This window comes from Rutilus rutilus, assembly GCF_951802725.1.
Source record: "Rutilus rutilus genome assembly, chromosome: 10".
NCBI classification, from domain to species: domain Eukaryota; kingdom Metazoa; phylum Chordata; class Actinopteri; order Cypriniformes; family Leuciscidae; genus Rutilus; species Rutilus rutilus.
In genome coordinates, this window is record NC_140215.1 from 2,414,302 (window position 1) to 2,429,091 (window position 14,790).

Genomic DNA, 14,790 nt, shown 5'->3' on the forward strand with positions numbered 1-14,790 from the left:
TGCCCCTGGAGGAGGCAGACCCAGCCCTGGCTTTGCTCTGTCCCGTTCGCGCTCTGCGACTGTACGTGGACAGAACTCAAAGCCTCAGGACCTCAGACCAGCTCTTTGTCTGTTACGGAGGCCAGCAGAAGGGAAAGACTGTCTCCAAGCAGAGGTTGGCCCACTGGATAGTGGATGCCATCGCCTTGGCTTACCAAGCACAAGGTGTGCCCTGCCCGCTCAGGTTGCATGCTCACTCCACGAGAGGCGTTGCATCCTCCTGGGCGCTGGCACGTGGCTCTGGGCTGGGCGACACCTAACACGTTCTTTAGGTTTTATACAAGCAGCAACCTCCCTGTCTCTCTCTTGAAACCAACACGGAAGTGAATTAAACGGCAATTCATCGACTGGCCGCTTGAGGCTGGCTGCAAAAGTGAGTCAAATCTGCATCTCCCCCATGTTAAAATGCCCAACTTTACAGCAGAAAAAAACATGTTTACAGCCTAGAGCAAAAAGTGGCTTTGGTCTATACAGCTAATTTTTTTATAACTCATCCGTTTAAATTATATTAAGCCTTACATTTCTGCATAATTAAGGGTGTCCACTTTTGAGTGACAGGTGGATTCCCGCTGCAGTGGTCATTAGTCAGCTCATTGTCTGACTATAAAAATAAATCAACCGGGAGTGACGCGCTACCAAGATGGCGACGGTCGGCCACGCCCACTTTAGGCTTCAAAAACGGTCTTCAGAAACCTACGGGTGACGTCACGGACACTACGTCCAAATTTTTTTACAGTCTATGGTTTTATAGCCTACATGTAGAGCTGGTCTCCTCCCGTGTTCTCACCCTAAACGGGTAGAAGCACTGAGAGGCCCGGCTCTGTCGGCTTGCTGCGCCCTACCGTTCGCTTATATCGCTCCAGAGTGAAAACCTGTTGAGTCCTCCACCTCCCTCGGAGCCGGACGTGGCGGAGCATCCGGCTTCAGGCCTTTATCCTTTGAATCCCTGAGAACCGGATCTAGGCTGGGTGCCATATGTGCGACCCTGCGGGGTTCCCATATGTGTATTCTTCCACAGCTGCTCCTAAACGGAAGCCCGTGTCTTTCCCTTGGGCTAAGTCACCCTATATTTGTATGCAGTAGAACCTACGGGTTAGTCCATATGTTTGTCTCCACATAACTCATTCGGGGAAGAATGTGGCTTCCGCAGCATTCTTCCTCCTGACGGAAAGGGCGCACTTTCCCAATGTTATCAAATAGTCTCACTGTATGGGTTGCCACGAAACAAAATTTAAAGAAGAAAGACTGAAATAGTATTTTCTTGTTTTAAAAAAAACAACAACAAAAAACAATTGTCATACTCCAGTAATCTTTATTTACAACTTTGAAAAATCATTTTTGGATTGATGGATGGATGGATAGTCAGTCCACTTTAGACATTTTACTAACTATAAGTAACTTTGCAACTACATGTCAACTAACTTTCATTAGAGTATTAGTAGAGTGTTAGGTTAGGGTCAGGGTTATTAGAATAAGTTGACGTACTTGTTGTTAGTAGAATGTCTCAATTTGACTTTATAAATAAATTGATACTATATATAATCATATCAATCAAACTGAGATTCCCTGTTAATGGAATGAAAACACTTATAGAGATGTCTTGACTTTGTTTAAAAAAAAGGGGAAAAAAGGGTTTCCTGAAACATTTTAAAACAGGACGAGGTTTTATGTGGCCTCTATTGTAATTCTGACCTTTTCCTGGTTTCATTATGGTAACAGTTTCTTGGTCCCTCACTCTCTTTTCACATTTGATCCATGTACTGCTTCATGTCCTGAATTGTGATTGAAGTCTGCAAACTCTAAAGCGTCTGGTCTGCTGTGATCTGCAGTGATCTGCAGTGGTCTACAGTGATCTATAGTGATCTATAGTGGTCTATAGTGATCTACAGTGGTCTATAGTGATCTACAGTGGTCTACAGTGGTCTATAGTGATCTACAGTGGTCTATAGTGATCTACAGTGGTCTATAATGGTCTATAGTGATCTATAGTGGTCTATAGTGATCTACAGTGGTCTATAGTGGTCTACAGTGGTCTATAGTGATCTACAGTGGTCTATAATGGTCTATAGTGATCTACAGTGGTCTATAGTGATCTACAGTGGTCTATAATGGTCTATAGTGATCTACAGTAGTCTATAGTGATCTATAGTGGTCTATAGTGATCTACAGTGGTCTATAGTGATCTACAGTGGTCTATAGTGGTCTATAGTGATCTACAGTGGTCTATAGTGATCTACAGTGGTCTATAGTGGTCTATAGTGATCTACAGTGGTCTATAATGGTCTATAGTGATCTATAGTGGTCTATAGTGGTCTACAGTGGTCTATAGTGATCTACAGTGGTCTATAATGGTCTATAGTGATCTATAGTGGTCTATAGTGATCTACAGTGGTCTATAGTGGTCTACAGTGGTCTATAGTGATCTATAGTGGTCTATAGTGATCTATAGTGGTCTACAGTGGTCTATAGTGATCTATAATGGTCTATAGTGATCTACAGTGGTCTATAGTGGTCTACAGTGGTCTATAGTGATCTACAGTGGTCTATAATGGTCTATAGTGATCTATAGTGGTCTATAGTGATCTACAGTGGTCTATAGTGGTCTACAGTGGTCTATAGTGATCTATAGTGGTCTATAGTGATCTATAGTGGTCTACAGTGGTCTATAGTGATCTATAATGGTCTATAGTGATCTACAGTGGTCTATAGTGGTCTACAGTGGTCTATAGTGGTCTACAGTGGTCTATAGTGATCTACAGTGGTCTATAATGGTCTATAGTGATCTATAGTGGTCTATAGTGATCTATAATGGTCTATAGTGATCTACAGTGGTCTACAGTGATTTACTGTGGTCTACAGTGGTCTATAATGGTCTATAGTGATCTACAATGGTCTACAGTGGTCTATAGTGATCTACAGTGGTCTATAATGGTCTATAGTGATCTTTAGTGATCTATAATGGTCTATAGTGAATAGTGATCTACAGTGGTCTACAGTGATTTACTGTGGTCTACAGTGGTCTATAATGGTCTATAGTGATCTACAATGGTCTACAGTGGTCTATAGCAATCTACAGTGGTCTATAATGGTCTATAGTGATCTATAGTGATCTATAATGGTCTATAGTGATCTACAGTGGTCTACGGTGGTCTATAGTGATCTACAGTGGTCTATAATGGTCTATAGTGATCTATAGTGATCTATAATGGTCTATAGTGATCTACAGTGGTCTACAGTGGTCTATAGTGATCTATAATGGTCTATAGTGATCTACAGTGTTCTACAGCATGTTTTAAAGCAATCTCCAGCAGTCTTTAGTAGTCAGCAGTCTTCAGTTGTACACAGTTAGTTTGTTCATCAGTGTTAGGTGGTGTGGTGGCTTGATTTCTCTCGTCCTCCAGTGGTTCAGAGGTGGCCGGTTGTCGGTCTGTGGGGTTCGGAGCACTTTGTCTCTCTTCTGACGATGGAGGCGTCGATCTGTCGCTGGTGACCGTCCGTATGCGGTTTAGCGATCGTCTCAGCAGGGGGCGTATGGTGTTACTGGATCTCTTTGAGGCTTGACTGCTTTCCAGTGTTCTTCTGTTGACGTGCTCGAGAGACAAACGGCACAGGAGTGTCTGCCAGAACGCAGAGCGAAACTGGCGTGAGGAGAGGTTATACAGCAGCGGATTCAACACTGAGCTCAGATAGAAGAAGCTGTCGGCCACCAGGTGCAGCTTCACGTAGTTTCTCAGGTAGCTCGCGGTCCACGATGACTTGGGCAACGCTGCTGTCATCAGCCTGCGGATCTGGTTTGGCATCCAGCACACGAACAGAGCGCAGACGATCAGCACTATCAGATTCGTACACATACACAGACAGACATGAAGGAGAGGAAACAGAATAATGTGTGAGAAGAGAATCAACATGTCAGGATCCACTAGGGAGGTACAATACAGATTGTAAAGTGTACCAATTTACAGGTGTAAAGTGTAACCAAATTACAAATAAAGTGCAGGCAAGGTTGCAAAGATCTTTACTCGAGGAAAATTATCTGATGCAACTTTTTACGGTGTTTTTCAGTCCTACTCCAGAGCACTCCAAAATGTCTTATAATCACTCATTTTGTTAGGAAATAGCTATTAGGGCCTGATTTAAATGAAGAGCCCTTTGGGAGTGAAAGAGCCGTTCTTATTGCTGAATGAACCAAATGATCTGACTCACTAAAATGAGTCTGAATTCCTGTCACTATTACCAAAGTATCTCCGTGGACTTGACTGACTCTAGAGAGAATGTGCTCAGTGGATGTTTGTGTAAGGTTAGGTCAGGGTAGGTACAAATTTTTTTTTTTTTTTTTTTTTTGTAAATTTGACACTATCAGATGAGAACAACTTTTTTGAATTGAGCTGAATAATGACACGTCTTTTTAGAGCTGCTTTACAGCTGGATTTGTATTTGCCTCATATTTGATGAAGTTTCCCAGCAAGCAATATAGCCGTCATTTCACTGTCTAGTTTAATACAGACCCGATATAGTCCGGCTATGAGTAACCCACTTCTAGCCAAAATAACCATGAATTTGTTTGCACGTCGTTATTGCCAAAATAACTTGCGAGATGTATGATATTCCATTATGTAAGTGAAGTCAACAGTGATTGCAAGGTGTTCATGTTACAACATGTTCTATGCGTAGCCTGTGCGTCTATTCTTGGGATATGGTTAGACGTCTATTAAATTTTCACTGAAATCTCAAATTTTGCTTTGTTTTAGCCTCTACGTCAGGGCTGTGTTTGGACAGCTATTAGACGTCTTTTAAATGCAAAATTGCTTGCTGGATTGCATCATTGGTTCTGTCATTTTCCTGTTTATTCCTGTGAAGCTGCTTTGAAACATGCTGTACTGTAGAAAGTGCTGTAGAAATAAAGCTTGCTTGACTTGTCTTATTGGCCGAGACCTGAGAGGAGACAAACGATTAATGTATTAGAGGGGTGGTTGAATATGATTTCACTTTTCTAACGATTTATAGATTATCAAGACAGAATATGCTAATCAATGACTAGAAGATAACTACACATGAGCTACATAAACTCATCAACTATCCATCCATTCAGAAATGTCCTGTTGCTTCTACATGTTGTCACTTCTTCTCGAGTCTCTCCATCATTGTCTGACTCCGGTTTGAACATAAAAGGCTAAAAGTTTTTGAAATGTTCAGTGCATGTGTGTGTGAGGTAAAACGACACAAGCTCTTGAAGCTCCGCCCCCTGTGCCGGGAGCAGCAGCTCATTTGCATTTAAAGGGACAGACACAAAACGGTGCGTTTTTGCTCACCCTCAAAAAGTGACAATTTTAACATGCATTATAAAAATATTTGTGGGGTATTTTGAGCTAAAACTTCACACACACACTCTGGGGACATCAGAGACTTATTTTACATCTTGTGAAAAGGCCATTATCCCCCCCCCCCCCTTTAATGAAGCGAGCGAACAGTGTCTTACCGAGGAAGAGGATGGTCTGTTTACGGGAGGCTTTCAGACGGGCACTCTCGTGTTTGGGAACGTCCCGTCCGGCTCCATTCGTGCCGGATTCATTAGGCCCCATCGGGGCCCGAAGAACGACAATCATCGCTCTGCACATGAGCGCAACACCGACCAGGACGAGAAGATAGAGCACGAACGCTGTGATGATGCTAGTGCGATACATGACCCAGTGCTGGCTCAGGTTGGTGCAGAAAGTCAGGTTTTGCACCGGCATCCGGCGTCCTTCGGGAATGTATCCTTCGGTTCCCGTAACGATGAGAAGCGGAAGAGCGACGAGGAACGAGCAAAGCCACGCCGACAGAAGGAGCTTTGTCGTACGGCTTCCGCCCAAAGCTTTATACCGGAACGGATGGCAAATGGCCATGTAACGCTCAAAACTCAACGTGGCCACATTCAAAATGGTGGCGTAACTGCACGCCTCAAACAAAAAGTTGTAGATCCTGCAGGCGGCGTCGCCGGACGAGGAAGAGAACGGGAACCAGATGGCGCTGTAGAGCTCGACCGGCATCCCGATCAACAGCACCAGCAAATCAGAGCAGGCCAAACTAACCATGTAATCCGTCACGTTTTTCTGCAGGTATCCGTTCCGCTGAAGCACCTGTGCGACGTGAATGGTGACGCTGTTTCCCACAATGCCGAGGCTGAGAATAAGGCAGTACAAAACCGTGAGGAAGACCTTCACCCCGTGAGTCGGCTCCAGTGATTTCCAGTCTTTTTGCTCTTCCTCGTTCTGCTCCATGATGTCAGTCACTGTGTTTGACGTTCACTCTTGGACTTGTTGACTTTAGTCCTGCTTATCTGAGCCGTTATCACCACCATTAATCATCAAACGAACAAAGCACATATACGGTTGAATCTTAAAATCACAGAGCTGGGTTTGAAACAGAACGTTTCCTTCATGATGAAGATCCAAGCGTCTCACCTCTACACTCGACTTCTTCCTCCGCTTGGTTTGATCAGTTGCTGATCTTGTGTGAGTTAATGATTAGAGTTTGAGAAATGAGCGTGGAGGCGTTGCGAGTTTCTGCCGTGAGCTGAACCGAGTTTCGCTATTTGAGGTGGAACTATTAGTCATGTGATGCTTTTACAATACAAGGGTGTGTCCTGATCGGCCCTCCTCAAAACTGTGTGTGTGTGTGTGTGAGACAAAATGACCCCGCAAGGATTGTCCTCATGAGGAAAACAGTTTAAAACAGCTTTTGTTGTTATTTTAACTGTAAAAATGCAGAATGTTTCCGGTGAGGGTTGTGTTTAGGAGATAGAATATACAGTTTGTAGAGAATGTGAGTGTGTGACATTGTAAGTGTGTGTGTGTGTGTGTGTGTGTGTGTGTGCGTGCGTGTGGTACCTTCTCTGTAAGCTGTCGGGATGCAGGAGTTGTGTAGTGTGTGTGTGTGTGTGTGTGTGTGTGTGTGTGTGTGTGTGTGTGTACTTGTACAACTATCTTTGTGAGGACCAGTTTGAGTTTTAGACCATTGGAGTGAGGACAAAGAGAGTAAAGTGAGGACATTTTGTGTGTATTTAATTATTAAAGCAATAATTCACCCATTATGATCACGATCCTGTCATCATGTATTCACCGTCATGTCGCTCCAAACCTGTAACACAAAATTTTGAAGAACATCGGCATTCAAAACAGAAACTCACAATGTATGGAAAAAAAATCTAATTTTTTGCTCTACAGAGAAAAAAACTCATTTAGGTTTGAAAAGACACGAGGGCGAGTTAATTATGACAGAATGATAATGTTTGGTGAATTATCGCTTTAATCAGATGCTGTGATTTTGAAAGATAAACTTCATCATTACAGTGTTTTCCAGTACAAATATCTAAATATTCTCAATATACATTTACTTGAGAAGCAAAATGACTGAAGATATTACGTTTTGTTTCCCGAAAAATGTATTAAGAGATTTTGTGAAGCTGCTTTTGGAACAATCAGTATTGTGTCATCAATCATCAGTGATGCAAACAGCAGTGGAAGTGCAGCTGCATAATTGCTTTATGTGTGTTATTGTAGGTCTCAGTTCAGCACAAACGCAGATAAACACAAGAGCTGTAAAACAGAGATAAGTGATCACATGTATAAATCAGTCTTATATTCCCAGTGTTTCTGCAATACAACGTAATTGAATATTTGTTTACATTTTTCAGTGTGAATTATTTTATATGGTGTATTTTTGTTGCTTTACTTGATTTTGTAAAGCGCTATGAGATGTACAGTTAAAGGCGCTACAGAAAATAAAGGTTATTATTATAAACGACCTAAAGCGTTCGGCACCGTGGTTCTGGTGACGCAGGGATTTACATGTCCTATAAGTTGTGTGAAGAATAGTCTAGTGGTATGGATTCAATTTACATATTAAAACTAGTGTATGAAATGGCAAATGTAAATTATATACTTTAATTTTCATTTTGCACCAAACGTTGCACAAATGTAAAGGAACATTTTTATTTAAATACAGAAATGCATTGCCATTTTGCATATTACATTTCAAATTGAATATTGATATGCTTCCATATACAGGTGAAACTCGAAAAATTAGAATATCGTGCAAATTGCAAAAGGTCATTTATTTCAGTAATTCAACTTAAAAGGTGAAACTAATATATTATATAGAAAATTACATGCAAAGTGAGATATTTCAACCCTTTATTTGTAATAATTTTGATTATGATTATGGCTTACAGCTTATGAACATTTTCAAAATGTCTGAGATTTTGAATTTGGTGTTTTCATAAGCTATAAGCCATGATCATCAAAATTATAACAAATAAAGGCTTGAAATATCTCACTTTGCATGTAATGAGTCTATATCATATATCAGTTTCACCTTTTAAGTTGAATTACTGAAATAAATGAACTTTTGCACGATATTCTAATTTTTCGAGTTTCACCTGTAGTTGTGCTCAGGCTAATAAATCTGGTTCCTTTTTTTTTTTTTTTTTTTTGTGGCTAAATCTGGTTTCCTCTGCAGATATTGCCAAACACTCACGATGGATGCTTGTATGTAATAAGTGTTTGGGTAAGAAAGGTCAGCTAGAAGAAACCCAAATGATCTATTAGCAACATCCGCCAATGGTCAGAATGGACACACACACCTAATAAGGAAATAAGCATGTGGTTTAGTATAAATAGAGGATCTCTGTAAACGTTCACAAACCGCCCTTGTTGTAAGGCATGGGAAGATCCTCATTTGTCTGCATGTATGTCGGAAGTTAAACTTATATCTTATTATTACATGGCTTGGTTGAATTCAAATGTAGAATGCGGTGTGTTATTTCTTGATAACAGACCGCTGCTAGGATAACACGCCGTTGCCATGAGAAACAGAGCGTTGCTATGGACGCAGGATTCTAACCGTAGAGACGGAACGGACTATTTTCTTTAGCGGAAGCAATACAATCGTTTTTAAATCAATAAGATCCTTTTTAAATCAATATTTTGTGTCAAATTATTGATTTATTTGGTAGGTAGCCATGTAATAAGCGGGATAATGTAGAGCGAGGCGGTTATTATAGCGAATACAAGGCAAGCCCTTCAGGCTGATTCAAGATCCCTCCGCTTCGCGTCAGCTGATCAGCCTGTCGGGGTTGTATTCGCTAATAACCGCCTCGCTACATTATCAGGGACATATTCAATGTTAGATTCAAAGTTTGTGATGTTGCAATTACAATATATGATTTACTCCCCTGTAGAATTGGTGTGTGTCGAGTCGAACAAAACTTTCTGATCAAAATTGTTCTGCCGTCCATGTTGGATAAAAAAAAAAAAAGAAAAAAAAAAAAAAAAGAGTTGCAGTGTATTAAATCTATTATTTTCTGATGTTATTCAAATTTTATTGTATGATGATAGTTTGTTATGTCTGTTGTGCAGCACATTGGTCAGCATTCATGTTGTTTTAAGGTGCTTTATAAATAAATTTGACTAAATTTAATATATATAAATAAATTCTGACCAGTGAAAGGAAATGATCTGATGGCCCCAAAATGTCATACAGTGAGAAAGATTCAAAGACGGTCTTGCAACCAAAAATAGCCTGCGATCATTTTCTGACAGTGTCATGCATGATCATCTCACAGTGTGTTTGCTGCTACGACCTACGTCTCCTCACGTATTGATCAACGTGATGGTGCTAAAACTAAAAAAAATGCTAAATTGGCATGCATGCTTTTCCCAAGCCATATTCTCCTCTTTCGCTTCCTCTTTTTTTCAGCGCACATAAAAACCACAATTTCCTCAAAAGTGTGATTCAACTTGCTCTATTTGTTTACCACTAGCACATGCTGATGACATTTTATTCTATATACTATCTTGTGTCGTAGCCAATAGGTGTGATCATCGTACAGTCTACATACATGTCGTACCCAAGTTTATTAGATCCATGTGGGATTTGTAAGGATCTTATTCACCTTATTCCGCCCCGCCCACTTTTACTTCTGTCCAGTACTTCCGAGTACTTCCGTTGTAAACCAACTTCCGGTTTAGCGGACCCTCATTCAATTTCGAGGAGAACTGCAGAGAAGTCTCACTGATAAAATGTCACATAAGATAAGCTAATTTGTGCCAAATGTGCTATGTACGTGTGTACCAACAGCACAGCAATGCACTGTTTCTCGGGGTAATTTTTAAACGACTTTTAGGTGTTTATATGACCCGTCTGCCTGTCTGATCGCAGCCCGGCCGATGTGTAGTGTTTAGCCTACATTAGCCACACACATCTAATGTTGTAATGGTCTCACTACAGGACACATACACATGCTATACCTTGTTTGAAAGCTATGGTCCTCTAGAATTCAGTCGCTGGATTTATTTTACAGCCATTACTTGTGTTAGAGATCAAACCATAAGAAATTGCAGCTAGCAGTTAGCTAAGCTAACGTTACCCTCTTGTTCATCTAGTTGAGGCTCTACTTTCTACACCAGTTCGTGGCTATTTTTTTCTCATCTGTTGGCTATACACTGCAAATGTATCTGGTGATTAAGCAAACAAACTGGTGTAGTAAAGTTTCAATCTTTACATGTAGTAGTGTTTGTGCACATCTTCATAACTAAGTAATAGCTATTAGAAAGACACAGCTATTAAATAATTTGATTGTGGCATTGTTTCAAAAGCTTCAAGTGAAATGTACTTTAGTACGTTGCAGCAGTTGTTAATAACCATAGGCCAACGCATTTGGCTATAATATTATAGTCTATCTACTTATATCAAGACAGATAACAGATTGGACCAGGGCTAACAAAGCGCTAAGTAGCTAAACCAGGAAGTGAGATTACGCGGATGGCGCCACCAGAGAATGTCTAATATGGCGAGAAGTTTCACTCTCACTACACTTCCGGCTTCTGAACTGGTTGCAGTTCCACTCTGATTCCATATGAGGGCGCTCACAGGACGAGTGCAGAATGAATGGAGGTCAATGGCGGTATACCCCTCAAAATCCACTTTTCTCAGGATATAATTTTTTGTCTAGTAATTTGAATGTTGTATTCGAAAGGAGATGCAAAGAAATTACACATTGCTGGGTGTTAGATTTTTTAGAGTCACTTATTTGCTTTAAAAAAGTCTTTCAAAATGTCAATGACGTCAGAATGCTGACGTCATTAGCAGAATGCTAGCGTGTTATGGGCAACAACAACTCAACCTGTAAGAAATCAAAACGACATAAGTACTCGTTCATTCAACTTTCGACCTAAAACCCATGTTGAACTTGCAAAACCTACAATCACATCTGAGATTTCTCAACGGCAATCGGGTGAAAGAGACAAATTTAGCCGTCTAGCCCCATAGACTCCCATTCATTTTGCACTCATGGCGAGCGCCCCCAGTGGAACTCTGGTGGTACTACAACCAAAATTCGGTACAATAGGGCTTAATAGGGAGTGGACAGGCTCTCCGTAGACGGGCTCTGGCGCCACCCAGTGCTACTTCCGGAATAAGGTGAATAGGAGTGCTGAAATCTGGCATTAGGGCCGGTTCACACAGAATGCGTTTTTGCAGTGCAGTGGAATTGAAAACCGTATTCCTTATTTTATAAGGATGTTTCACCGCTGGAAAGATGAATGTGTATTTAAATTGGGCCATTTATGTAATAGAAATGTGAAATTATTTAAGAAGTTGGAGCCTTCTAGACTGAGAAAAGCCAGAAAATGTATTTTTGGCTCATGTGGATGAAAGACAACAACTCCCAGAATGCACTTGCTTCGCTGCCCTACACTCCCAAGCCACGCCTCCCGGTTACAGAGGGCCGTATCGGGAGAAATGATACAGCTAGGCTACTAGTCGACTCGAAACTGAGACAGCGTTTTATGGTGAGATCCCCCTATGGGCGGGTTGAACACATGCGGGATGAGCTCCTCCTACTGGCTGGAGTCTCTCACCTCTGGACACAAAAGCCCCTGATGACGATAAATGACGATTTTTGTGTCATCTGAGGTTTTTTTCCAGACACACAATACAGAAATCTCTGGTCTCAGGGGGACATGAGGGAGGGAAGCACGGCCACTCGAAGATACTACCGGGTTTCTACTGATACAAAGCTTAATGCTAAGCGGTGAAGTCTCCCTTTAATGCTGCCTTCACGTGCTGTCGGAAATGTCCTACTTCCCACTTCTGAAGTCGTGATTTCAAGCTTGTTGCTTTGTTGTCAGAAGGAGAATCATGGAGGACAGCAGGTTTATTCTTGCCTATTTATTTGGAAAATCTTATTAAACCACGCGCCCCATTCATTGACAACCATTTATACATTCACTGCTCTGATTTCAGTCAAATACAGGCTTTTTTTCACTGTGTATAAAACATACGTGACCCTGGACCACAAAACCAGTCAAAAGGGTCAATTATACATCATCTGAACGCTGAATAAATAAGCTTTCCATTGACGTATGGTTTGTTAGGATAGGACAATATTTGGTCGAGATACAACTATTGTAAATCTGGAATCTGAGGGTGCAAAAAATCGAAACATTGAGAAAATCTCCTTTAAAGTTGTTCATTTATGTTCACGATTGTGCTGCATTCACTCACAAAAATAAATGTTTTATATATTTACGGTAGGAAATTTACTAAATATCTTCATGGAACATGATCTTTACTTAATATCCTCATGATTTTTGGCATAAAAGAAAAATGGATAATTTTGACCCATACAATGTATTGTTGGCTATTGCCACAGATATACCCGTGCGACTCGAGACTGGTGACGTGATCCAGGGTCACATTCACATATAGGCCTTGCTTGGTTTCACAGACAGGTCTTAGATTAAGCCAGGATTAGCCCTTCAATTAGGGCATTTAAGCAGGTTTTATAAATGTGCCTTAGAAAAACAACATTACTGGTGTACATCGTGAGACAAAACAATGGCACTGATATATTTTAAGAAATGTCAGTGCTAGTTGCTTTGTTAAAACAGCTCAAACATGCATTTTAGTCTGGAAACATGACTTATGTCTTGTCTGTGAAACCAGGGGCTTGAATATGCTTAAAATTATTATTCATATATGCAAGTATGCATTATAAGTTTATGGGCTGTCCAACTCCAGAACTTGGGTATCAAAATTATCCCTGAGCTTCCCAGTGGTGATTACGACTTGTATTTATGATCATTGAGAACGCTATGTCAAGAGTGAGACGCGAGTGTGACATTTAAAGTCCCCCTGTAGTCAATAATTGTATCCCTTAAAGCTCATCTTTGATCACCAAAATTACATTTAAATGTTTTTCCTTGAAAAAGAGGAAGCATTTAGTATGCGCGGTTCTATGAATATGCAAATGAGCCCCGCCTCCACTCACTCACTCAGCTGAGAGATCCACTGGTTGACGATCACACGTTGATCAGGGGTGCGTTTCCCGAAAGCATCGTTGGCCAACTATGGTCGCAAGTTCCGTCGTTACCAATAGAGTTCAATGGACATTGCGATGAACTTGCGACCATAGTTGGCTAACGATGCTTTCGGGAAACGCACCCCTGATTGGTTACAAGGTAGTTTGTGACGTCAGAAACACCAGCGATTTCAAAGCGTGTTTTTGAGACTGTCTTTGGTTCACTGCAGTTTTAAGGAGGAAATACTCAGCAATGCTGTCAACTTATGAATTTACACATGGTTTGTCTTAAAGCATATTAAAAACACCACATACACATATAACAACATTAAAAGCTGGATTTTCACCACAGGGGGACTTTAAAACATGCATCTAGCATGTGATTTTAGGGATAGAGGATAACACTTATTTTATTTTCGATACGATACCAAGGCCAGTATCGTCTATCTCAATAGCTACTGATACCGCTAAACTGAACTTGTAAACTATTACATTTATAAAATTAGCTTCTAATGTAAAATGGGTAATAATGATATGTTTTTATCTGAAATTTGGAAATCTGCTTCCACTGTACATAAACACAACACAAAACATGTTAACTTATCATAATACAATCAAAGAAAGATCAGAAAAAGATACCCACTTTTGAAAGGGATTTTAACATTCAATTTGCCTGAAATGCAATTTATTAGATTATGTTTTTGTTTACACATGGTTAAAATATGTTTACTAGTAGTACTAGTGGTAGGCTAACCATCTACAAATACTATAGTTAATCTACAGCAGCTGTGGTAAAACCATGGTTCATTTTCATAAGTGACAGGCTTTTGCACCTATAAAATTTAACCTTTTTATTTTCAGACGGAGTATGATTTATATTAACATTAGTTACAGATAGACCATGATCATTATGAACTATTAACGTTCAATTTAAATAAATGTAATTGCACAAGCTATGTAGGCTACAATTTCAATTTGTATATTGTGAAATTGTGTTTTCTGTCCTCTGATGAGCATTATTCTGGGCTGCGTTTCCCAAAAGCATCAATGGTTTCTTAATGGTTTCTAGGATCTATATTTGAGTATCGCCTACTTTCGATAGGCCTACTCACATTAATAACCATTTCAATAGGCTACTCCAGTATCGATACGAACATTCCTAGAGGAAAACAATGGAAAAGAAGCTCATTGGAATGGAAAACGCGTTCTGTGTGAACGGACGCTTGATTGACAGGTCTGATGCTGATGTATGAGAGATGTTGACGATTGGGCAATCATTGAGAGAGTAAAGTTTTAAGTCTCTGTTAAACTGCATTCTTGTCGTCGTTACTTACCATACTTTATAACATCTGCCTTATGTGCTCTGCCACTGCACAAATAACTGAGTTATGATGCAGATAAGATCAGACCAC

At 40.4% G+C, this 14,790-nt stretch overlaps 1 protein-coding gene across 1 annotated transcript; it reads right to left on the reverse strand.

Annotated features, from left to right (window-relative positions):
* Positions 1-1,339: 1,339 nt before the first annotated feature.
* gpr39 (G protein-coupled receptor 39) lies at positions 1,340-6,588 on the reverse strand. Its single transcript, XM_084420912.1, has 2 exons — positions 5,516-6,588; positions 1,340-3,871 (listed from the first exon to the last, which is right to left on the reverse strand). The coding sequence occupies exons 1-2, from the start codon at positions 6,294-6,296 to the stop codon at positions 3,354-3,356; spliced, it is 1,299 nt and encodes a 432-aa protein (XP_084277038.1). The 5' UTR covers positions 6,297-6,588; the 3' UTR covers positions 1,340-3,353.
* Between the last annotated feature and the right edge of the window lie 8,202 nt (positions 6,589-14,790).

Excerpts from the sequence above, each read along its gene's own strand:
- gpr39 (XM_084420912.1), bottom strand. The coding sequence starts at position 6,296 with ATGGAGCAGAACGAGGAAGAGCAAAAAGACTGGAAATCACTGGAGCCG. Across the intron at positions 3,872-5,515 it reads ACAGACCATCCTCTTCCTCG|TGCTGATCGTCTGCGCTCTG; the intron begins GTAAGACACTGT and ends CGAATCTGATAG.